Source organism: Mustela putorius, unplaced genomic scaffold (assembly GCF_011764305.1).
Source record: "Mustela putorius furo isolate JIRA1106 unplaced genomic scaffold, ASM1176430v1.1 tig00000095_pilon_pilon_pilon, whole genome shotgun sequence".
Classification (NCBI taxonomy): Eukaryota; Metazoa; Chordata; class Mammalia; order Carnivora; family Mustelidae; genus Mustela; species Mustela putorius.
In genome coordinates this window covers 19,720,621-19,746,922 of record NW_025421280.1, presented here as the reverse complement: position 1 = coordinate 19,746,922, position 26,302 = coordinate 19,720,621, and the positions used below count along the sequence as shown (strand labels likewise).

At 39.9% G+C, this 26,302-nt stretch overlaps 1 protein-coding gene across 16 annotated transcripts in view; it reads right to left on the bottom strand.

Moving 5' to 3' along the window:
* Window positions 1–26,302, bottom strand: part of PBRM1 (polybromo 1) — a 127,583-nt gene that overhangs the window by 12,982 nt on the left and 88,299 nt on the right. For all 16 annotated transcript variants that reach the window (XM_045079085.1, XM_045079097.1, XM_045079102.1 and 13 more), the window contains 4 exons: window positions 23,704–23,861; window positions 3,800–3,983; window positions 2,799–3,009; window positions 1,973–2,174 (listed from right to left, as the gene is read on the bottom strand). In XM_045079085.1, coding sequence (XP_044935020.1) covers window positions 1,973–2,174; window positions 2,799–3,009; window positions 3,800–3,983; window positions 23,704–23,861 — 755 coding nt within the window. The remainder of the gene's footprint in view (window positions 1–1,972; window positions 2,175–2,798; window positions 3,010–3,799; window positions 3,984–23,703; window positions 23,862–26,302) is intronic.

Below are 26,302 nucleotides of genomic sequence, written 5' to 3'. Positions count from 1 at the left end.
ACTGAATGACCTAGACCCCCACATCAAACTCTAGTATTTTCATTAAACAAATGACAGTAAAATGGGAGAGCAAAAAAAAAGTTGAAAAAAGAAAAATTCGGATTTGTGCATCAGATACAGGACTGGCTACCTATTGGCTCTTTCCAGGAAGTGCCCAAGGGGCTATGTTGGAAAAGAAAATTGTTAAATGAAGCCAGCCAAACTCCAAACTCTGGCTTTTGAATTCAAAACCAAATTGGGTTTTGGTCACAACAACAAAAGTTCAGATTTTGTTTTAGACAGACACTGCTGAATTATACACAACTCATCTCACTCGGTTTTCCCTGAATTTCAGACTCCCTTTGGATATGGGAGACTTTCCTAGAAGCCATCATTTCTCACTCTCTTCAGCCCTGCTCCAGTGTTTTTACTTTTACACTACATCCAGACACATCTGTCTTTCTTGTTCACATTCTAAATAACCAGTCACAGAGTATGGGCTTCATTTGACTTAGACGGGGCTTTACAACCAAGCGAGCTTCATTTCCAACGCTCCTCCAGTGGAGTGATATCTTTGGTTGTAACTATCATTAAGGTCAGAAATATCAAAGCTCTATAAACTTGGACATTCTCCCCCCGCCCCCAAAGTCTGAGGTTCTTATGGAACTGACTAGGGTTTCTTAAAGAGAATTCTGCAAATTATTTGTTCTTTATGATATTAGAAGGTATTATATGAATACTTGGTCAAGTTTCAGAAAATGCCAGGTGAAAAAAAACAGGTGTTTACTGTAGGTCTTAAAGACTTTAATGTGGGAATATGCACTGTGAGTTTCCAAGAGTGAATGTCTGGAGTACTTCTCAAACTGGTTTTGCCACAAAGGTTTTTCTGGCTAACATCTTGCAGGATTAGGATTCTGCAGAAAATCTTTGGGGAAGCCTGTCAGATAATTTTATAATTATCAATTGATATAAATGAAAGGAATAAAATCTTAAAAAAAATTGTTTTTTGGAAACACCATAAACTTTAATAAAGGAGGCAGCCCTAATTAATTTCTTTATGTTTCCTAGAAAATAATGGATTTAGCCAAGAAGAGATATGGTTGACCACAGTGGTGAAACACTGAGAGATAGCTCTAAACTGGCAAAATGAACCATCACATACAATACCAAATGGAAAAATATAGCTCCAAAGGCAAGAGTACTGCCTAAGCTAATGTTCATTACTCATTTATTAAAGGTATGCCTGACATTAAAAAACAAAAACAAAAAACAAACCCCAAATCTCTCTCAAGTACTTGTCCCTAAAGGCTAAGAACCACCAAATCCTTAAATGATAGCTCATGGCCCCAAATGATTTAATTATAGAGTAAAAGGAAAATGAAGGCGATTGAGCTTTATCAGAGACTTCAAGTGCCTTAAAAGTAGCTACGAATGCAGACATAGTACAGGCCAGGACTGGCCTAGGAAACCAAGCGCTTTCAGCCAAGCCTCAGCCTGGAGTTTAAACGTGTGGCTTATCAAGAGCCATAATAAATCCTAATTTTGAAAGCCCCCTTTCAGATGAATTTTAACCAAAATTCTAATTTAATATACTAATTTAATATCTAATTTAATAATTTAATATAATTGTACAAATCATTCCCCAGCTCAACACATGTGTGCTTACAGGACTCAATGAAAGAAGAAAATCATGCAAATTTTAATAGCAAAATATTTGTTTGAGAAATTTTTTGGGAAAAAGAAACAAAACAAAACAAAACAAAACAAAACAACACCCCACCAGGATCAAAGGCCAAGTCAGGGTCAGTGCTTGCTCGGTCAGGACAAGGCTGGCATTTAAACTGCTGGACGGGAGCCATTTCAGACAGTCCCCAACACAAAGTTCATGTGCAAGTGGTAAGAACAAGAGAGTAAAACCTATCTATGCACGTGCATTCCTGAAAACACCCCCTTGCTTAGAAAACTGAGATAGTTGCGCCTAGTTTCTATTTACCTTCATATTCTGCTTTCTTGGCTGTCTCAAGGTTTCTCCATTCTGTCCCCACCAGTCGGCTGAGCTCCCCAAAAGAGTAGTCTGGGTGCTGGGCCTTAATCACAGCTCTCATCTCACTGCTGAACAGGATGTAGCCACTCATGTTGATTTTCCGTTTGGAGCCTTCCTTCTTTGCACTGCCTTTGGCAGACTTTGGGGTAGACTGTAAGACAGAAAGCTCTTATAGTGCATCAGAACATCGCATTTGATTAACTGCTCAAGGTTTCTGGAAGCCAGGAACATGTGATTCAATAGTTACTGTTCTGTAGACATGTTTAACTTAGAGCTGGCCATTTCCTTGGTCTAAAAAGTTCTTCCTTGCCGCTTACCATATAACAAATAAATGAAAGTTTCACTGAATTCCATGACTGTAATTTGTAATGATGACCTCACAATTATGTCTTGGAAAAATTCTGAATGAGGAAAAAATACGAATAGGGATCACCTCCACCCAGATGAGGGTCTATAGGAGAGAGAAAAGATACGAGCAGTAAAAGCTAGGGTAACAGGGCGATGCCACTCTTCATTGCTCTCCTTTAACACAGGGCAGGGAGAGCATTCTAACTTAATGTGGCTTTAAAAATAGTTATCTATGCACATTTTAAAAAGACAAGAAATGAAAAATTTTTCCTAGTGGCATCAAGAAAGAAAAAAAATCAGTTCCTTCCTGCAGAATTGCAGGCTGAAGCTCACATATGTGGGGGCTAGGTGTCTCCTTCCTTTGGCTTGAGCGTGCTATGAACCAAAGCTGAGCCTAAGACAAGTAACAGGAACTTGTCACCATCACCTGTGGGGGTGTGTAGGGCATGAGATCCAGTTCACTGGCCAGGGGGGTCTGAAGTTGAGGTAGAGAAGGAGGCTCAATGACTTCACTATCCTCTTCTCCCATCTCTTCAATATCATCATCTCCACCTTCTAACTCAGCAAATTTAGCTTCTAGCAACTGGATCTTCTTTTCCAACAAAGGTGAGGGCTCTTTCTGAGGAACAATTGGTTTTCTAAAAGAAGTGAAATAAAAAATAATAAATAAATAAAATCCCCAAACACCATTCCAGGATTCATCAGAAAGCAACACTTTGGTTTAAGATTTAGAAGACTTCCTGGGGCATCTGGGTGGTTCAGTTGGTTAAGTGTCTGACTCTTGGTTTCAGCTCAGTTCATGCTCCTGGGAGTCATGGGATTGAGCCCTGAAGCTGGGCTTTGCACTCGGTGCAACAGGGCTCTGCACTCAGTGCAGTCTGTTTGTCCCTCTCCTTCTGCTCCTCCCCGCGCTCTCTCTCTCTCTCATAGGTAAATAACAAAATTTAAAAAAAAAAAAAATTTCTGCAATCTGCAATGTATACTCTAAATCAGCAAATGAAAGAACTTAAATGTGTATTTATGAAAGTCACATGTACTCATGGATGTTTGTATTTTAAAGGGTAGCGCTGAATACCCACAGAAGTACTGGGTCCAAAGTTGGGATCTAGTTGCCCATATAATACAGTGAAAAGAATTTTCATACTGTGGAACTAGGCAATCTTTTAACAGGCTATAAACCAGATTCAAGGACTCTGCCTCCATATTACAATTACTGGAGTCCATGTCAAGGGCAGTTACCACATCTCAGCAGATTAGGATGATTTTCCTTTAATTTTTAGCTGAATTAACATTTTCTATTTGAAATGTATACTGTTCTAGTTTAAGACCTAAGAAAAATAAAAAACCACTATGGTCTAAACGATTTTGATATCAGTTTTCCTTTTAAGAGCTAAAGTGCTCTTTTCTCTTTTGTTTTTCAAACTTTACCTGAAGTAATAAATCTCATCATCTACCACTTTAGCAGAGAGTGAAAACCTCTTCAGTCCCTTGAATTTCTTCATCTGTTTGTCACTCTCGTTGTAGCGGCTCTCACAAAGCAGAATGTCATTTTCTGGTATTTCAGTTGGTCTGCAGGAGAGGAAGTCCTTGAATGACAACACAGCACATTTTCCTGAAAGAAAGATTTGAAGGAAATTAAAGGAGTGAACTGTGGCTACAGCTAACAATTATTTTAAAATTTTTATTATTTTTGAATGAATACATTCACATGATTCAAAAGTCAGATATAAAAGGGATACACAGGTATAAGGATAAGTGTGCAAATCAACAGATTAAAAGTCTAGATATGAATCCATACAACTGTATTTTTAGAAGCAATGGGTTATTGACAAGGGTGCCAAGACAATTTAAGGTGGGGAGAAAGAGTCTTTTTAACACACAGTGTTGGGACAAGTGAATTTCCATATGCAAAAGAATGGAGTTGGACTCCTACTTCATACCATATACAAAAATGTAACTCAAAATGGATCAAAGACCCAAATGTAAGAGCTGTAACTATAAAACCCTTAGAAGAAAACATAGGTATGAATCGTTATGACGTTCTATTAAGCAATGGTTTCACAGATGTGACATCCAAAATGTAAGCACTCAAATAAACTGGACTTCATCAAAATGAAAAACTGTGCTTCAAAGCCCACGCTCAAGAAAGTGAAATGGCAACCCACAGAAGAAGTATGTGTAAATCATATTTCTGGTAAAAACGTCTGGCATCCAGAACATACAAAGAACTCCTATAGCTCAACAATAACCAAACAACCCAATTATAAAACAGGCAAAGGATCTGAATAGACATTTCCCCAAAGAAGATATACAAACGGACAATATGCACATCAAAAAAAGCTCAACATCATTAATCATTAGGGAAATGCAAATTGAAACTACAATGTGATACCAGTTGATACGCATTAGAATGGCTATTACATTACAAAAATAAACCAGAAATGGGGCACCTGGGTGGCTCTGTTGCTAGGCGTCTGCCTTTGGCTCAGGTCATGATCCCAGGGTCCTAGGATCAAGCCCCACATTGGGCTCCCTGCTCAATAGAGGCCTGCTTCTCCCTCTCCCTCTCACTCTCCCAGCTTGTATTCCCTCTCACTGTCTCTCTCTCTGTCAAATAAATAAATAAATAAATCTTAAACAAAAACAAAAACAAAACAGAAAAATAGTAAGTGTGGACAAAGATGTGGAGAAATTGGAACCTTTGTACATTGCTGGTGGGAATGTAAAATAGTGTAATTGCTATGGAAAACAGCTTGGCAGTTTCTCGAAAAGTTAAACAGAGGGGCGCCTGGGTGGCTCAGTGGGTTAAAGCCTCTGCCTTTGGCTCAGGTCTTGATCCCAGGGTCCTGGGATGGAGCCCTGCATTGGGCTCTCTGCTCAGGAAGGAGCCTGCTTCCTCCCCCCTCTCTGCCTGCCTATCTGCCTACTTGTGATCTCTGTCAAATAAATAAATAAAATCTTAAAAAAAAAATTAAACAGATTGCTATATAATCTAGAAATTATATCTCTAGGTAAATATCCAAAAAGCTGAAAATAACAACTCAATTAGACACTTGTATACCAATGTTCACAGCAGCATTACTCACAACAGTCAAAAGGTGAAAACCACCCAAATGGCCATCAACAGATGAATGAACAAAATGTTATATATACATATAATGCAATATTACTTAGCTTTAAAAGGGAATAAAATTCTGATACATGCTATACCCTGGATGAACCTTGAGAAGATAATGCTAAGGTGAAATAAGCCAGACACAAAAGGACAACTATCACATGATTTCACTTACATGAGCTACCTAGAATAGGCAAAATTCATAGAGACAGAAAGCGGAACAGGTATTACCAGGAGCTGGGAGAAATGGGTAGTTACTGCTTGCTGGGCACAGAAGTTTCTGTCTGAAAGATAAAAATTCTAGAATTGAACAGTGGTGATGGTTGCATAATATCGTCAAGAGACTTAGAATCACTGAACTGTACACTTAAAAATCGTTAAAATTCAAGGTCTAGCAAGATAGTGGAGGAGTAGGAGATCTAAATTTCATCTGGCCCCAGGAATTCAACTAGACAGTTACCAAAGCATTCCAAACACCTACAAACTCAACAGGAAATAGAAGAGCAGCAACTCTATGAACAGAAAAGTCACCGCTCTCTGGGAGGCAGGACGTGACAAGTGAATCTGAGGTGATAAAAGGAAAGAGAGACTACGGCGCGAGGTGAGGGGGAGCCTCTGTCAGCTGGCTCTCAGCAAGTGAGAGAGTTGCGGAGCATAAAATCAGAACTTTCATAAGTCTGCTCCACTGAGGGATGTCACTCCCAGTGGCCAGGTTGGGGTAGAGCCCTCGCTGGAACAGTGTGGTCTCAGGTCCTGCGCAGTCACAGGAAGATCGGGGGTGTCTGTGGCAAAGCTACCAGGTATCAGAGCAGGGAAGCTGGCGGCAGAGATGGAGCCAAGCAATGGGCTCTCAGCTCGGGGTTACCTTAAACTGTGATCCAAGGCACAGTTGGACCACTGCTCTTTGAGCAGGGACTCCACAAGTGGCAGATCCAGGGAGACCCACCTCCTTCCTCCTCCTGGAGGAGCGGTGCAGAAGTACAGAGCAGGAATTTGCTGGGTTTGGAGACTCCAAACAGTGCCGTGTGCCAGAGATAGAAACGCTTAGTCTGGGAGTGCTGCCGGAGACCAGGGAGACGGGAGGGGTTGACTGCTCTTCTCTGAGGGCGCACTGAAGAATGGGGCCCTGAGCTCTTGGCTTCTTCAGGCTGGAGATTGGGAGGCTGCCATTTTCGTTCCCGTCCTCCAAAGCTGTACAGAAAGCGTTCAGGGAACAAAAGCTCCCAGAGCAAACCTGAGCAGATTACTTAGCCTGGCTCCTGGCAAGGGTGGTGCAATTCCACCTCCAGCAAAGACATTTGGGAATCACTGCAATAGACCCCTCCCCCAGGAGATCAAAAAGAACATCCAGCCAAGACCAAGTTCACCGATCAAAGAGAACTGTGGAACTCCAGAGATAGGGGAATACAACACATAGAATTCATGGCCTTTTTCCCCATGATTCTTTAATCTTCCAAAGTTAATTTTTAAAATTTTATTTTTTTCTTTCTCTCTTTTTAAAAAATTTTTCTTCTTTCCTTTTCCAACCAACTTCTTATCAATTCCTTTCTAAAAATCTTTAATTTTCATTTTTATAGTCATATTCTACCTCTTCATTGTATTTAACCTTATTCTTTGTAAATATGTAAGTTTTTCTTTCTTTAAAAGTTTGGGATGCAGTTTCTTCTAACAGACCAAAATATACCCTAAATCTTGTACATAGCTTTGTTCTACTCACCTGCCTGATCATGTATTTTTTTCAATTTTTCTTTCTTTTCTCAACCAACTTTCTATCAATTCCTTTTAAAAAATCTTTTTAAATTTTCATTTTTACAGTCATATTCCATCCCTACACTGGATTTACCCTTATTTGTGTGTGTGTGCGTGTATGTATATACATATATACATATACACATGTGTGCGCGCGTGCACACACACACACACATGTATATTATAACCAGTTTTTTTTTTCTTTAAATATTGGGAGGCAGTTTCTTCTAACAGACCAAAATACACACAGAATCTAGTGTGTGGCTCTGTTCTATTCACCAGCCTGATCATACTCTTTTTTCTACCCCCCAGGGTTTCAGGTCTCTTCTGATTTGTTTAGCATGTATTTTTCTGGGGTTGTTGTTACCAATTCAGCATTTTGTTATCTCATTCAGGTAGTCAGGAAAAAATGACTAAACAAAACTCACACCTCAAAAAGAAAGAACAAGAAGTGGTACCAACTGCCAGGGACCTATCAACATGGACATTAGTAAGTTATCAGAACTAGAGTTCAGAATGACAATTATAAAAGATACTAGCTGAGCTTGAAAAAAGCATAGACGATAGAGACGACAGAGAATCCCTTTATGGAGAAATAAAATCTAACCAAGTCGAAGTAAAAAAGGCAATTGATGACATACATGCAATCAAATATGGAGGGTCTAACTGCTAGGGTAAATGAGGCATAAGAGAAAATTAGTAATATAGGAGACCAAATGATGGAGAATAAAGAAGCTGAGAAAAAGAGATAAACTACTGGATCACCAGGGGAGAATTCAAGAGATAAGGGATACTGTAAGATGAAACAGTATTAGAATAACTGGGATACCAAAAGAAGAAAAAAGAGAGTGGGGGGAGAAGATATATTGGGATAAATTATACCAGAGAACTTCCCTAATTTGGGGAAGGAAATGGGCATCAATATCCAGGAGGCACAGAGATCCCCCCTCAAAATCAATAAAAATAGGTCAACACCCTGACATCTAACAGTAACAATTACAAATGTCAGAGACAAAGAGAAAAGCCTGAAAGTAGCTCAGGAGAAGAGGTCTATAACCTACAATAGTAGAAACATTATATTAGCAGTAGACCTATCCCAAAGAGACCTGGCAGGCCAGAAAGGGCTGACGTAATATATTCAGAGCACTAAATGAGAAAAATATGCAGCTAAGAATACTACATCCAGCTAGCTGTTATTGAAAAGAGAAGGAGAGTTTAAAAGCTTCCAGGACAAACGGAAACTAAAAGAATTTGCAATAACCAAACCAGCCTTACTAGAAATATTGAAAGGGGTCCTCTAAACAAAAAGAGAGCCTAAAAGTAATATAGACTAGAAAGGAAGAGCAAAAATATACAGTTAACAGTCATCTTTAGGCAATACAGTGGCACTAAATTCATATCTTTCATTACCCTGAATATAAAGGGTCTAAGTGCTTCAATCAAAAGACAAAGGGTATCAGGTCAGATAAAAATATTAGACCCATTGATATGCTGTCTGCAAGAGACTCATTTTAGACTCACAGATACCTCCATATTTAAAGTGGGGTGTGGAAACCATTTATCATGCCGACAGACATCCAAAGAAAGCTGGGGTGATGATCCTTAGATCAAACAAATTAGATGTTAAACCAAAGACTATAATAAGAGATGGGGAGGGACACTATATCATACTTAAAGGGTCTATCCAACAATAAGATCTAACAATTGTTAATATTTATGCCCCCAACATGGGAGCAGCCAATTATATAAGCCAATTAATAACAAAATCAAAGAAACAGATTGACAGTAATATAATAGTAGAGGACTTTAACACTCCTCTCACTGAAATGGACAGATCATCTAAGCAAAGGATCAACAAGGATCTAAGGGCTTCAAATGACACACTGGACCCAGATGGACTTCACAGACATATTCAGAACATTCCATCCTAAAGCAACAGAATACATATTCTTCTCTAGTGTATACAGAACATTCTCCGGAATAGATCATATCCGCGTCACGAATCAGGTCTCAACCAGTGCCAAAAGACTGGGATCATTCCCTGAATTTTCCAACCACAGTGCTTTGAAACTTGAACACAATCACAAGAGGAAAATTGGTAAGAACTCAAATACATGGAGGCCAACGAGCATCCTACTACAGAAGGAATGGGTCAACCAGGAAATTAAAAAAGAATTTAAAAAACTCCTGGAAACAAATGAAAACAAAAACACAACTCTTCAAAATCTTTGGGACACAGCAAAAGTGGTCCTTAGAGGAAAGTATATAGTAGTACAAGCCTTTTCCAAGAAACAAGAAAGGTCTCAAATACATAGCCTAACCCTACACTTAAAAGAGTCGGAGAAAGAATGGCAAATAAAGCCTAAACCCAGGAGAAGAGAAATAATACAGATCAGAGAAGAAATCAGTCACATACAAACCAAAAGAACAGCAGAACAGATCAATGAAACTAGGAGCTGGTTCTCTGAAAGAATTAATAAGACTAATAAACCCCTAGTCAGACTTACCAAAAAGAAAAGAGAAAGAACCCAAATAAATAAAATCATGAATGAAAGAGGGGAAATCACAAGAGCACCTGGGAGACTCAGTTGGTTAAGCGTCTGCATTGGGTTCAAGTCATGATCCCAGGGGTTCTGGGATGGAGTCCCACATTGAACTCCTTACTCAATGGGGAATCTGCTTCTCCCTCTCCCTCTGCTGGCTCCTTCTGCTTTTGCTCTCTCACTCGTGATCTCTCTCTCAAATAAATGAACAAAATCTTTTTTTAAAAAGGGAAAAACTGGGGCGCCTGGGTGGCTCAATGGGTTAAGCCTCTGCCTTCTGCTCAGGTCATGATCTCAGGGTCCTGGGATTGAGCCCCACATCAGGCTCTCTGCTCAGCAGGGAACCTGCTTCCCCTTCTCTCTCTGCCTGCCTCTCTGCTTACTTGTGATCTCTCTCTCTGTCAAATAAATAAAATCTTAAAGAAAAAAAAAGGAAAAAATTAAAAAAAAAGAAAAAGAAAGAGGAGATATTACAACCAATACCAAAGAAATACAATTATAAGAACATATTATGAGCAACTATATGCCAATAAATTAGACAATCTGGAAGAAAAGGATGCATTCCTAGAGACTATAAACTACCAAAACTGAATCAGAAAGAAACAGAAAACCTGAACACACCCATAACCAGAAAGGAAATTGAAGCAGTAATCAAAAATCTCCCAACAAACAAGAGCCCAGGGCCAGACGGATTCCCAGAGGAATTCTACTAAACATTTGAAGAAGAATTAACACTTATTCTCCTGAAACTGTTCCAAAAAACAGAAATGGAAGGAAAACATCCAAACTCATTCTATGAGGCCAGCCTTACCTTGATCCCAAAACCAGACAAAAACCCCATCAAAAAGGAAAATTACAGACCAATATCCCAGATGAGCATGGATGCAAAAATTCTCACCAAAATACTAGCCAATAGGATCCAACAGTACATTAAAAGGATTATTCACCATGACCAAGCGGGATTTATTCCAGGGCTGCAAGATTGGTTTAACATCCACATATCAATCAATGTGAGACAGTATGTTAATCAAAGAAAGAATAAGAACTATGTGATCCTCTCAACAGATGCAGAAAAAGCATCTGACAAAGTACAGCATCCTTTCTTGATCAAAACTCTTCACAGTGTAGGGATAGAGGGAAATACCTCAATATCATAAAAGCCACCTATGAAAAACACACACTGAATATCATTCTCAATGGTAAAAGGTTCCTGACCTTTACCCCTAAGGTCAGGAACACGACAGGGATGTCCACTATCACCACTGCTATTCAACACAATAATAGAAGTCCTAGCCTCAGCAACCAGACAACAACAACAAAAAAAAGGCATCTGAATCAGCAAAGAACAAGTCAAACTCTCAGTCTCTGCAAATGATAAGATGGATACTTTACGTGGAAAACCCAAAAGACTCCACTCCAAAACTGCTAGGAATCAGGAATTCAGTAAAGTGTCAGGATGCAAAATCAATGCACAGAAATTAGTTGCATTTCTATACACCAGCAGCAAGACAGAAGAAAGAGAAATTAAGAAGTTGATCCATTTACAACTGCACCCAAAACCATAAGATACCTAGGAATAAATCTAACCAAAGAGGCAAAGAATCTGTACTCAGAAAACAATAGAATACTCATGAAAGAAATTGAGGAAGAAACAAAGAAATGGAAAAACGTTCCATGCTCATGGATTGAAAGAAAAAAATACTGTGAAAATGTGTACGCTACCTAGAGCAATCTACACATTTAATGTAATCCGTATCAAAATAGCATCAACTTTTTTCACAGAAATGGAATAAATAATCCTAAAATTTGTATGGAATCAGAAAAGAGACCAAATAGCCAGAGGAATGTTGAAAAAGAAAAACCAAGCTGGAGGCATCACAATTCCAGACTTAAAGCTCTATTACAAAGCTATCATCATCAAGACAGTACGGTACTTACACAAAAACGGACACAAAGATCAGTGGAACAGAACAGAGAGCCCAGAAATGGACCTTCAACTCTCTGATCAACTAATCTTAAACAAAGCAGGAAAGAATGTCCAATGGAAAAAAGACAGTCTCTTCAACAAATGGTGTTGTGAAAATTGGACAACCACACGCAGAAGAATGAAACTGGACCATTTCCTTTCACCACACACAAGAATAGACTCAAAATGGATGAAAGAACTAATTGTGAGACAGGAATCTATCAACATCCTTGAGAAGAACACAGGCAGCAACCTTTTTGACCTCAGCCATAGCAACTTCTTCCTGGATACATCACCAAAGGCAAGGGAAACGAGCAAAAATAAACTATTGGGGCCTCATCAATAGACAAAGCTTTTGCACAGCAAAGGAAACAGCCAACAAAACCAAAAGACAACTGACAGAAGAGGAGAAGATATTTGCAAATGACATATCAGATAAAGGGCTAGTATCAAAAAATCTATAAAGAACTTAACAAACTCAACACCCAGTTAAAAAAAACAAACAAATAATCCAGTCAGGAAATGGGCAGAAGACATGAACAGACATTTCTGCAAAGAAGACATCCAGATGGCCGACAGACACATGAAAAAATGCTCCACATCACTCAGCATCAGGGAAATACAAATCAAAACCACAGTGAGATACCACCTCACACCAGTCAGAATGGCTAAAATTAACAAGTCAGGAAACGACAGATGCTGGTGAGGATGTGGAGAAAGGGGAACCCTCCTACACTGTTGGTGGGAATGCAAGCTGGTGCAACCACTCTGGAAAACAGGATGGACGTTCCTCAAAAAGTTGAAAATAGAGCTACCCTATGACCTAGCAATTGTGCCACTGAGTATTTACCTCAGAGATAACAAATATAGTGATCTGAAGGGGCACGTGCACCCGAATGTTTATAGCAGCAATGTCCACAATAGCCAAACTATGGAAAGAACCTAGATGTCCATCAACAGATGAATGGATAAAGAAGAAGTGGTACACACACACACACACACACACACACACACAATGGAATACTATGCAGCCATCAAAAGAAATGAAATCTTGCCATTTGCGAGGATGTGGATGGAATTAGAGGATATTATGCTTAGCGAAATAAGTCAATCAGAGAAAGACAACTGTCATATGATCTCCCTGATAGGAGGAAGTGGAGATGCAACATGGGGGGTTTGGGGGGTAGGAAAAGAATAAATGAAACAAGATGGGATCAGGAGGGAGACAAACCATAAGAGACTATTAATCTTGCAGAACAAACTGAGGGTGGCTGGGGGGAGGGGGTTGGGAGAGGGGTGTGGGGTTATGGACATTGGGGGGATGTGCAGTGGTGAGTGCAGTGAAGTGTGTAAACCTGGCGATTCACAGACCTGTACCCCTGGGGCTAAAAATACATTATATGTTTATAAAAAAAATAAAAAAATTTTTTAAAATAGTATCAGAGAGAAACAAAAATCGGGAAAATTCTGAAAAGCATGTTAGGGGTAAGGGTCTGTCCTTACCAGCTATTAAAACATTATAACTTAATAATAACTAAAGTTATTTGGGGTGCCTAGCTGGCTCAGTCGGTAGAGTATGGGATTCTTGACCTTAGGGTCATGAGTTCAGGCCTCACATTGGGCATGGAGCTTACTTTAAATCAAGTAATTTTAAAAATGATTAAATTACTTATATAATATATCAGTAAACAGATTATTTGAATAGAATAGAAAGTTTAGCTGTAGACCCAAGGATAAACTAACATGATAAAAGTGGCATCATAGATAAGTGGGAAAAGATGGATTTTTCTCTAAGTGGTATTTGGAAACAGCGTAGACATTTGGAAAGAAACAAGATTGTATTCCTCCCTCACATCAATTTCAGAATAAATTCCCAGATAAATTATAGATTTAAACAATCAAAATGAATCTGCAAAGATACCAAAAGAAATGATGGGAAAGAAATTTTTATAACCTTTGACATAAAACCTAGAATCCATACAGGAAAAGACAGATACATTCAGCTGTAAAAGTTGAAAATGTGTGCATAACCCAAACTGGCAGAAGCAAAGATAAATGATAACTTTGGGAAAATATTTGAAATGTATATCATAGATCACATTTCATATATGAAGAGCCTCTATAAAGCAGTTAAAAAAGCTTGATATCAAACAAAAATAGGCAAAGGATAAGCAGACAGTAGTTAATAGTGGTTCTTTTTTTTTTTTTTTAAAGATTTTATTTATTTATTTGACAGAGAGAGATCACAAGTAGGCAGAGAGGCAGGCAGAGAGAGAGGAGGAAGCAGGCTCCCTGCTGAGCAGAGAGCCCGATGCGGGGCTTGATCCCAGGACTCTGAGATCATGACCCGAGCCAAAGGCAGCGGCTTAACCCACTGAGCCACCCAGGTGCCCCCTACTAGTGGCTCTTAAATGAAAATATGCCTGACCTCAACCATTAGAGAGATACAAGTTAAAAGTACCCACATGTGGGCGCCTGGGTGGCTCAGTGGGTTAAGCCGCTGTCTTCGGCTCAGGTCATGATCTCAGGGTCCTGGGATCAAGCCCCACATCGGGCTCTCTTCTCAGCAGGGAGCCTGCTTCCTCCTCTCTCTCTCTCTGCCTGCCTCTCTGCCTACTTGTGATCTCTCTCTGTCAAATATATAAATAAAATCTTTAAAAAAAAAAAAAGTACCCACATGTTCTTTTCTTTTTTTTAATTACCTAGAAAATTGTCAGAGATTCCAATGTTACTGGCTGACAGGAACATAGGGAAGTGGCATTTGTCTACTTTGTTGTGGATTCATGAATGAACACAACCTCTATGGAAGATAATTTGAGGATACCTATAATAAAAATTAAAGTGTACATACCCTTGACCCAGCTTTTATACTTCTAGAAATTTATACCTCAGATAGACTCACACATACACAAAGTGATAGATGTCTTAAATTGCTTATATCAGCATTGTTCTGTTTCAGTAGGAGAGCAAAAAATTGAAACAACCTAAATATCCATCAAAAGGGAACTGGTTTCAATAAACACAATGTGTTAATACCAGCAGTGATCCTCAAGATACGTTATTATACACCAAATTTAGGTGTAAAACTGTAAACAACATGCTACCATTTTTTATTGTTAAATACATAATATAAGATAAAGCATTTTAACCATTTGCTTTTTTTAATTTATTTTTTATTAATGTATAATGTATTATTATACATTATATTATGGCTGCATAATATTCGTGTGTGTGTGTGTATCACATCTTCTTTATCCATTCATCTGTCAGTGGACATCTAGGCTCTTTCCATAGTACAGTTATTGTGCACATTGCTACTATAAACACTGGGGTGCACGTGCCCCTTCAGATCACTATATTTGTTCTCTCTGGGGTAAATACTCAGTGGCACAATTGCTAGGTCATAGGGTAGCTCTATTTTCAACTTTTTTTTTTTTTTAAGATTTTATTTATTTATTTGACAGAGAGATCCCAAGTAGACAGAGAGGCAGGCAGAGAGAGAGAGAGGGAAGCAGGCTCCCTGCTGAGCAGAGAGACTGATGTGGGGCTCGATCCCAGGACCCTGAGATCATGACCTGAGCCGAAGGCAGAGGCTTAACCCACTGAGCTACCCAAGCGTCCCTATTTTCAACTTTTTGAGGAACATCCATCCTGTTTTCCAGAGTGGTTGCACCAGCTTGCATTCCCACCAACAGTGTAGGAGGGTTCCCCTTTCTCCACATCCTCGCCAGCATCTGTGGTTTCCTGACTTGTTAATTTTAGCCATTCTGACTGGTATCTCACTGTGGTTTTGATTTGTATTTCCCTGATGCTGAGTGATGTGGAGCATTTTTTCATGTGTCTGTTGGCCATCTGGATGCCTTCTTTGCAGAAATGTCTGTTCATGTCCTCTGCCCATTTCCTGATTGGATGATTTGTTCTTTGGGTGTTGAGTTTGCTAAGCTCTTTATAGATTTTGGATACTAGCCCTTTATCTGATATGTTGTTTGCAAGTATCTTCTCCCATTCTGTCAGTTGTCTTTTGGTTTTGTTGACTGTTTCCTTTGCTGTGCAAAAGCTTTTGCTCTTGATGAGGTCCCAATAGTTCATTTTTGCCATTGGCGATATTCCTAGGAACATTTGGGTTTTCCACATATAGTATCATATCATCTGTGAAGAGTAATAGTTTGACTTCTTTTTTGCCGATTTGGATGCCTTTAATTTCTTTTTGTTGTCTGTCCCTGACACTATTTTAAAAATCAGCTTAAGTCCCAACTTCTTCACAAGAAAATTCCTATTGGTACATCTCATAGGATCACGTTAAAGAGTAACTTAGAGAGAATGAAATCTCTATGATGTTCTGACTTCTTATTCAAGTACATAGTATGCTTTTCAGTTTGTTCAAGCATTCCTTTTTAAATGCATCAAGAGTGGCACACCCGGGTGGCTAAGTCCATTATACATCTGCCTTGAGCCCCAGTCATGATCCTAGAGTTCTGGGATCAAGTCCCACATCCAGCCCTTTGCTCAGTGGAGAGCCTTTTTCCTCTTCCTCTGCCTGCCCCTCCCTTTCCTTATGCTCTCTTTCCCTCTGACAAATGAATAAAAAAAAATCTTTAAAAAAATGCATTAAGAGGAGCAGTTAAAAACTTTCATTATACAGGTGGGGCACATACCTTGTTAAATTTATCCCAAGGTATTTTATCTTCTTATTAATAATTATTAAAAAAATTTTTAAGTGCTTTTTATTTAAGTGATCTTCACACACAATGTGGAGCTCAAACTCACGACCCCAAGATCAAGAGGCAGATGTTCTACTGCCTGAGCCAGCCAGGCGCCCCATTATTGAATCTCTTAAGGCAGTTGCTGTATTATCCATGTTGTACTCAATCATCTCACTTCTCTTATTGTGTGAAGTAATTCCAAGCTGATCTTCCTGAATTATCACATTCTTAACTCCCTCAGTGTAGACTTTGTTTCTTACTTCTACCCATGCTGACTAGTACTTCCATAACACGATTAAATAAGAGGGATATGGGCACCCCTCATTTTGTTCTCAACCTTAACACGAGTGTTCACAGTTAATAACTTATTAAACATTAACATGTAAAACACCTAAAACATGTAAAAACAGGTCAGAAACATTTCAGAAGCTTAAAACAGCTGTGATTACTATCACTGCCTCAGATTTACACACAAGCACTTGAATTACACAATCTAAAGGCTTTTCGATTAAGAGAAGGCATAGTTAACATTTTCCATAATTCACAGAAGGAAAAATAGAGATTTGGAAAAGGTAAAAATTATGCTCACAGCTCAAGAGTAAAACTGACTAATACCCCTGGAATGGATGTGGTCTGTGTCCTGACCTGGGGTTCCTACCAGGCCCTGACAAAACATTGAAAGACATCCTGGCTTTTAAGCCCAGGAAGCTTCACTTAATAAAGCATACAAAACTTATAAAAACCTGCTGGACTCTGACTGGAACTATAATGAATTGATATACCAAATATGGGGAGAAGTGACTTCTTTAAAATACTGAGTTTTCCCGCTATAAACACAATGAATCACTTCATTTATTTAGGCATTCTTTAAATCCTTTCAATCATTTTCTAGTAGGGTGGTTTTTTTTTTTTTCCTCTAAGTAGGTGCCACACCCAGTGTGGAGCCCAAAGCAGGGCTTGAACTCATGACCCTGAGATCAAGACCTGAGCTGAGATCAAAAGTCAGACCCTTTATTGACTGAGCTATTCAGGCATCCTGACTCACATGGTTTTTTGGTGTGTGTGTGTGTGTACAGGAGTCTTATACATCTTTTTAAAAGATTTATTCCCAGGTATTTAAGGTAAACTGTATGTTTTTAAAATTCAACTTTCTAACTGCTCTTTGATGATAAATAAAAATATAGATAATCGTGGTGTTTCCATTTATTAATTCTAATAAAAAATTCTATTATGAAGAAAACAGAACTAGCAAATAAATTAGGAATTGGCATGTTTCAGGAACCCAGGTTCCTGGGAATTTTACGATCCAAGTGCCCAAGGATGGAGACAGTTTCTGTCAGGTGTGGCCATGTTCATTCCCAAAAGCAAGTGCTCTGTGGCTGTTTAATCACCATATTAAGTTACTGAAGGCAATGAACAAAAATCATATGTATAACAGCAAAACAGGACTAAGTGAAATATGCCCCCATCAGGTGTATAAAAATGTTATACCTCTCTCACCTAATTATCTTTAAAACTTTTGTTCCAGGGAGACAAAGATGAAATTTACATTCAACACTGTGTACAGTTAACACAATAAAATTATAAAACTTCTAAAGCTTAAATACCTTAAATTGTTGCTCGCCACAGAAACAAATTAGTTAAAAAAAATCTGCCTCCTTGCATGTGAAAGTCAATATAAAACGTAACCAAAAAACCCACATTTTCTTCCTAAGGGGTGGATACTGAAATGCACAAGCTGGGCTGAGATTCCCTTTTGTGACCACTAGATGCATTTCCATTTGGGGTTTACCTCAAGAGAAAGTAACCATGCATCTCATTGTATGGCTGGTATCCTGCCTAATAATACTGGCACCTCTTTTCACTCTCCACAATGCTCCAGCTGGCTATAAACCAAGAATCCAAACACCAGTACAGAAGCAGAAGCGAGAAAACCTAGGCTTTAGTTTTGGCCAAAGTATTAGACAGTAACTTCACTTTTCTGAGAATGACAGCCCCTTTTGTACGGGGTCATGGTGAAAAATAAAGATGATCCTGGATATGTAGTTTATAAACTACAGAGTGTAACACATTTGAATAGGTACCTATAAAAAGGATGGTGTAGGTCGATGAAAACAGACAAGGAGGGGGATCCAAGGGCCATTCTCTCTAAGAAACATTGTTTCCTCAGAAACAATGGAAAAGAAAGGAAACATTCTGTTTCCTCAGAAACAATGAGGAAAGCCATCAGAAACTCAGAATCAACATTATCAGAACTCTGGGAAACAGCCAAACAACTACATGAATGCTTAATCAAGAAAAAAAGTGACTGCAAGTAAGCAGGAGAGCTTTGTGGCATTTTAACTTACTCTTGCCTCATCCCCCTCACTCTCCTCTGGTTCAGCAGCAGTCAGGAAGATGGCAGCCCACACTCCTAGTGTGAGTTTCTGGTGCTGGAAAGAGAGCATTCTCCAAAGAATTTGGTTGCCTATTTTGACCAACATGGGTGGCTTTCTGAGGGACTAACACAAAGGGTTTGTCTTTATTTCACTTAACTTGGAATCTCATGGCAGAGAAGTGGCTATGGTACTTCTGTTGAAAACATCTGAAGGCAAATGAACCAGATGGTGCCAGTTGGAACAAAGGTTATCAGTTGGGGCAAATAGTACAAATGTGAAAAAGCCTGGCAGAAAAAGCTGGGCAGTGAGATACTTTGGGGAATGAATAAGAGTTCTGAAAAGCTTCCACATATCCGGGAGAATCTAGAAAGCCACGCACGTGCCATGGGCAGGATGCATGCTCAGAAAAGACCGAAAAGCCCTAAACTCTCACCTCTGGCTGACCGTCAAACCCTGTGCAAGCGGGATGCAAAGGCAAAGGCAGAGTTGTAAACTTCAGGCCGAGGGATGAAAGTGTCTTCCAACACCGACACAGCCTCAAGCTGCAGAGATTGGGAATTTTGTTTGTTTGTTTGTTTAACCCAAGCATTTAAGAAAATTTCTATTAAATCATTAGCTGACCATTAAGCTAACAGAACAGAGACTTCAGTGACCACACACAATAGCAAAAACAGTTTAAATGAGCAACTATGACTCGTAGTAAGCTGTAACACTAAAGCCTGAGGAAAGGGGAGAATCCAGTTTCCAGAGGTATCACAGTATGATATTCAAAATACCCAGTTTTCATAAAAAATTACAAGGCCATGCAAAGAAATAAGAAAGTATGGTCCATACACAAGATAAAAAGAAATGAAAAGAAACCATCCCAGAGAAAGCCCAGACACTGGACTTATGAGGCAGACACTTTACATCAACTGTCTTAAATACGCTCAGAGAGCTAAAGTGAACTATGGACAAAGAACCAAAGGAAATCAGAATGCTGACTCACCAAATAGAGACTATCAAGAATAAGACAGGAACTGGAATGCCTAAAAAGAAACGCTGGAGCTGAAGGGTGCCTGGGTGGCACAGTCAGTTAAGTGTCTGCCTTTGGCTCAGGTCATGATCCCAGGGTTCTGGGGTGGAGTCCCCATGGGGCTCCCTGCTCAGTGGGGAGCCTGCTTCTCCCTTTCTCTCTGCCCCTCCCCCCATGCTTGTGTGTGCACTCTCTCTCTCTCTCTCTCACAATGAATAAAATCTTAAAAAAAAAAAAATCTCATGGGAGCTGCAAAGTGTTAACAACTAAAATGAAAAATTAGAAGATTTTAATAGGCAGAAGAATCTGTGAGCTTGAAGATAAGCCAACTGAGATGATCAGTCTGAAGGAACAGAAAGAAGAAAGAATAAAGAAACATGAGCAGTCCATGAGACCTGTGACAAGGCATTAAGCAAACCATCGTAGGCCTAAGGGGAATCTCAGAGGGAGGAAAGAGAAAGGAGAAGAAAGACTATGTAAAGACAAAAACTTCTCAAATTTGATGGAAAGCATGACAGAAAACACTGTCAATAGAGAATTCTATATATAGCAAAAGTATCTTCAAAGTAGAAGAATTAAGACACTTTTAGATAAACAAAAGACAAGGGAGTTTGTTGTTAGTTGATCTGTTCAACAAGAAAATTTAAGGGAGTCCTTTAGGCTGAAATGAAAGGATATCAGATAATGATGTGAAGCCATACAAAGAAATAAAAACACCAAAAAAGGTAACCACATATGTAAATATGAAAGCCAATATTGTATTTCCAGTTTCTAATTCTCCCTTTTCCCTCCTATAAGATTTTAAAGACAAATGCATAAAGTGGTATTTAGAAATTCCTGCCGATGGGCACACACAGTGAAAAGACTTAATTTCTGACAATTAGACAAGGCAGGAGGGATGGTACTGTACAGGAGCAGGGTTTAATATACAACAGAAGCTAAGACAGGGCTCCTGGGTGGCTCAGGTGGTTGAGCGATTGCCTTTGGCTCAGGTCATGATCTTAGAGTCCCAGGAATGAGTCCTGCGTCGGGCTCAGCAGGGAGTCTGCTTCTCCCTCTGACACCCACCCCCCATGCGCTCTCTCTCATTCTTTCTCTTTCAAATAAATAAATAAAATCTTAAAAAAAAAAAGAAAAAAAGCTGAGGCAGTACTGATTCAAACTATTCAAACTAGATTGCCACAAAATTAAGATGTAATTCCCAGGGTAACCACTTAGAAAAAAAGCAATAAACCATATGGTTACCCTAACGAAGGAGACTTCAGTCTCACTTTTGCTATCTGCCTTGAGTCTTCTGGCTGGGTTTACCCTAGGAAGCAAGGTCTTCGAGCACTTCTTTAGTCTGGATCATGAGTTAAAAGGAGGACAGACTCTGCTACAGAAACTCAAGAAGGACTTAATAAGCGCACTAGCCTTTGCTCCCCCTCCCCCCACGGTGCACCAGGTTATGAAGAGAAAAATGTGTTTAACTATCAGAAATAACCAATTCTGAAAAAACTCAAAACACTGAAACAATGTAACTTCGTGATCAAATAAGGTCTAAGTGTAAAACAATGATTTCCTCTTGGCCGTAAGCATGGTGGCTGCTTCTTTATAACCATGTGTAATCACTTTTACCTAGTAACCTTTTGGAAAACTATTCCAAAAGATGGGAAGAGGAGCTGGTTTGCTGCAGCACTAATTCAGGGCAAGAAGAAACACTACGCTGAAGACAATGGCAGTTGGAAGCACAAACCTGCACCTGAGAAGCAGAGTGCGCATGAGCACTCAGAAGTGTGGCTGAACAGAAACAGTGATGCGAGCCCTGCACATTTCTGCATCAGGGACAGTAACATTGCTAGGGTTAAGAGTCCAAAGGAGATTGCAGAAGTCTTTTAACTTCTCCCCCTGCTTCCTACCTCACTCTTACATATGTTCCATACTCTGTGCACAGTGATTCCTCTAGTGCATGTGCTGGCTCATGCAGCTCTCCGCTCACAACCAGGACTTCCTATCTGCTTCCTCTCAGCACAGTCTAGTAGACCTACCATTTCTGCGTGTGCAGCAACACCCTCCTGTTCTGCCCCAGCCACCAGCTGTTCCCTGTGTCTCAAACAGGCCCAGATACCATGCCTTAAGGGTACCATGCTTTTGCATTTCACATTTGCTGTGCCTAAAAGGAGTAAAATCTCAGATGCGGTCATACCTTGGGAGATACCGCAGGATCAGTTCCTGATCACCTCAATAAAGGGAGTATCACGATAAAGCAAGTCAAATGATTTTTATAAAATTGTATATAAAAGTTATGTTTATACTATACTGTAGTCCATTAAGTGTGCAATAGCATTATATCTAAAAAATATGCATACAACAATTAAAAAACACTTTATTGCTAAAAAATGCTAACCATCTAAGCTTTCAGTAAGCTGCAATTTTTTTTTTTTTTTTTAAATGAACTCTACATCCAACTGGGGCCTGAACTCAAAACCCTGAGATGAAGAGTCATATGCTCTACTGACTGAGCCAATCAGGTGTCCCATCTTTTTGCTGGTGGAGGGTCTTGTCCGGATGATAATGGCTGCTGACTGATTAAGATGGTGGTTGCTGAACGTTGGAGTGTCTGTGGCAATTTCTTAAAATTAGACAGAGTGAAGTTTGCAATGTCGATTGACTCTTCTTTTCACAAATGATTTCTCTGTAGCATGTGATGCTGTTTGGATAGCATTTTACCCATAGTTGAACTTCTTTCAAACTTGGGAGTCAATCCTCTCAAATCCTGCTGGTGCTTTAACAACTAATTTACGTGATCTTCAAAATCCTTTGTTGTCATTTTAACAGTCTTCACAACCAATTTTACCATGAGTAGATTCCTTATCAAGAAACCACTGTCTTGGGTGCCTGGGTGGCTCAGATGGTTAAGCGTCTGCTCTCAGCTCAGTCATGATCCCAGGGTCCTGGAACTGAGTCCTGCATCAAGCTCCCTGCTCTGAGGGGAGCCTGCTTTTCCCTCTGCCTCTCTCTCTCTCTCTGTCTCTCATGAATGAATGAATGAATGAATGAATAAATAAATAAAAATAAATAAAATCTTTGGAAAAAAAAAAAGAAACCACCGTTTTTGCTCATCAGTAAAAAGTAATTCCTCATCCAGGCATCTCAAACAAGAATAAAGTCTGATGGGCGCCTGGGTGGCTCAGTGGGTTGAGCCTCTGCCTTCGGCTCAGGTCATGATCTCGGGGTCCTGGGATCGAGTCCCGCACTGGGCTCTGTGCTTGGCGGGGAGCCTGCTTCCCTCCCCACCCCCGCACCTACTTGTGATCTCTCTCTCTGCGTCAAATAAATAAAATCTTAAAAAAAAAAAAAAAGTCTGAAATACTGTGAGAATTACCAAAATGTGATGCAGAGATATGAAGTGAGCAAATGCTCTTAGAAAAATGGTACCAACAGACTTGCTTGTTACAGGGTTGCCACAAACCTTCAATTTGTGAAAAACAGCATTTTATTGCACCAAAGCAAAGTGCAATAAAACGCGGGCATGTCTGTGTTCAGATGGTTTTCTTCCTCACTGCCTTCAGGGCTCTGCTAACATCACCTATCAGAAAGGCTTCTGGGGACCACTAAAACAAGATCTCCCCTCAACATGACTCTCTGTCCTCTTCTCCTCTGCCTGATTCTCATTCATAGCTCTAATTACTACCTGATGTCCTATAGCCTTAATTTATTTACTGATTCCCCAACCTCTGCCCCACTGTTAAGTCTCTAAGAGGGCAGAGATTCTGGTCTTTTGATTGCTGTATAGCTGGCACCTAGAACAGTGCCTAACACAGAAGTACTCAATCAGCTGTTGTAGAATGGACGCGATTAAATGAAAAGGCATAAATACATACCCAGAATACATGTCATGGGGCAGGTTTCTTCCAGATTACTCAGAAATACTTCTTTTTTGTAGAACATTTTTGTGGGCTCATGTTCCGTCTCTTCTGGGTGAATGAAGATGGGGCCATAAAAATATGCAGCTCCATCTCGGACCCATACCTTTTCAATTCTTGGGGGAAAAATGGAGAAATTCCATTAAAATAGAATTCTGACTGGTTTCACTCTTGAAGGATTAATCTATTAAAAATTCTCTTAACCAAAAACTTAATGATATTTAGTACTCGGAGGAGTTTTGTAGACTATATATGATAATTATATTATTATATGATATATTATTATATATTATTATATGATAATAAGACAATTTCCTTGACTTTCCCCATTCTGAGCACAAGAAAAGACACGGAAAGGGAGACACCATTGGCTATTCATCTGAGGGAAAAAACACACAATACCAAGGCATACGATTTAATAGTTTCAGCTAACCTCCAGGGTTTTTTTTTCCCCTGAAATGCTCATGATGAAAACAAAACTAAGCACCTGTCTGTCAGAGGCAGGCCCCTAGCCAGGGCGGCCTCCGCCATTAAAAGATGGCGCCTGGCTAGTTGCCAGGTGAGGATTGCCTCGTGAGACTAAGCGGAACGCCCAAAGAGGAAGTAAACAGCATTGGTTGCTAGCGAAGTTGTTCGTTTAGGTGCACAGCCTGATTCGCTCCCTCCTGTACCCTGTTCGCTGATTGGTCATGTAAGCGTATGTAAGTGTGTAGACTTGCGGAAATAGAGAGAGAAGATGCATCTGAGCCAGGGTTCTTTTTATCCTTGTGCGCCGAGGGCGATACCTGTCATTGGATTCATTAGCTGACGAAACACATAAACTATCCGTATTTGGGGTCAGCTCACATGAGTCACAGATATTTCTTTAAGGTATATGGTTCATGACCTTTTTGAGTGCCAAGGTGTAACAGCCCTTCAACCATTGAGAGTCTGATGAGAGATATTATCTCCCTATACAAAAGTAAAAATGCACATCTGACTGCTAAGTGTTAGGTATTATACCATTTGTCACAATTGCTCCCAGCAAGCTGGGATTATTAATGTCCCTATTGTCCTGTGGTTTCTTTTCTTTTCTTTTCTTTTTTTTTTTAAAAGATTTTTATTTATTTATTTGACAGACAGACTGGGATCATGACCTGAGCTGAAGGCAGAGGCTTTAATCCACTGAGCCACCCAGGCGCCCCTGTCCTGTGGTTTCTGACATTAAGAAACCTACTCATCTCAGTTCATGGTAACTCCACCCTTTCAGTTCCTCAAGCCAACACACAGAAGTCACCCTTGACTCCTTTCTCTTTCTCGGACCCCACATCCCATTTATCAGGAATCCTATTAACTCCACATTTCACCACAGGATCTAACTACTGGTCTGAACCAGCAATCATGGTTGCCTGGGTTATTGCAACAGCCTCCTAGCAGATCTCCTTGCTTCTCTTTGACCCTTTGAGTCTACTCTCAAAACCTAGTAGGCTGAGCAATCCTGCTAAGAACTAATTCAGATATCACACCTATGCTTAAAAGAATCCAATGGGGGCACGTGGGTGGTTCAGTCGGTTAAGTGTCTGCCTTCAGCTCAGGTCATGATCCCAGGGTCCTGGGATTGAGCCCCATATCGGGCTCCATGATCAGTGGGGAGTCAGCTTCTCCCTCTTGCCTCTCGGCCCACTCAGGCTCTCTCTCTAATACAAAAATAAAAATCTTTAAAATAAATGAATGAATGAATGAATGAATGAACCCAACAGTACTCTCTTTAATTCAGTAAAAGCCCAAGTGCCAACAATGGTCTCTCAGGTCCACTTATATATGGCCCTCACTTCCCATCTACCTTATCGTACGGCTCACTTGTCCAGCAACAAACTGTCCACATTTGGCCAGGCCAGGCACACTTCTCTCTCAGGTCTTCATACTGTCCACTCACGCTTCCTGGAAAGCTTTTTCCCTCAATATTCACATTACTCACTCCCTCAGTTTCTTCGAGTATTAGCTCAACTGTCAGTTCTCAGTGAGGCCTATATACACTCTATTTAAACTTCTGTACTGGGATGCCTGGGTGGCTCAGTGGGTTGAAGGCTCTGCCCAGCTCAGGTCATCATCCCGGGGTCCTGGGATCGAGCCCCTCATCGGGCTCTCTGCCTACTTGTGGTCTCTGTCTGTCAAATGGATAAATAAAATCTTTAAAACAAAAAACAAAAAACTTCTGTACCTCCTCAGTTTGACCATGCACTCCTGATTTCCCACACACCGATCTATTTTTTTCACAGAACATATCATGACCTAATGTTCTGTACCCTTTACTTATTGCAACATTTACTGTTTGTATTCCCACTGCAACAAGGATCCATGAGATTAAGGATATTTGTTTTATTCACTAATGTATCCTCACAGCCTAGCAAATACTAGGTTTGTAATAAATGATTGCTGAATGAAGAAAAAATGGAATGAGGAAGTGAGCTTAGAGAAGTCAATCATTTACTTAAGGACATGCAGCTAGCAGAGCTGGAACTCACGCCAAGACCCACCACTCTTAACCACTATCCTCTACTGCCCAGTCGCATACCTA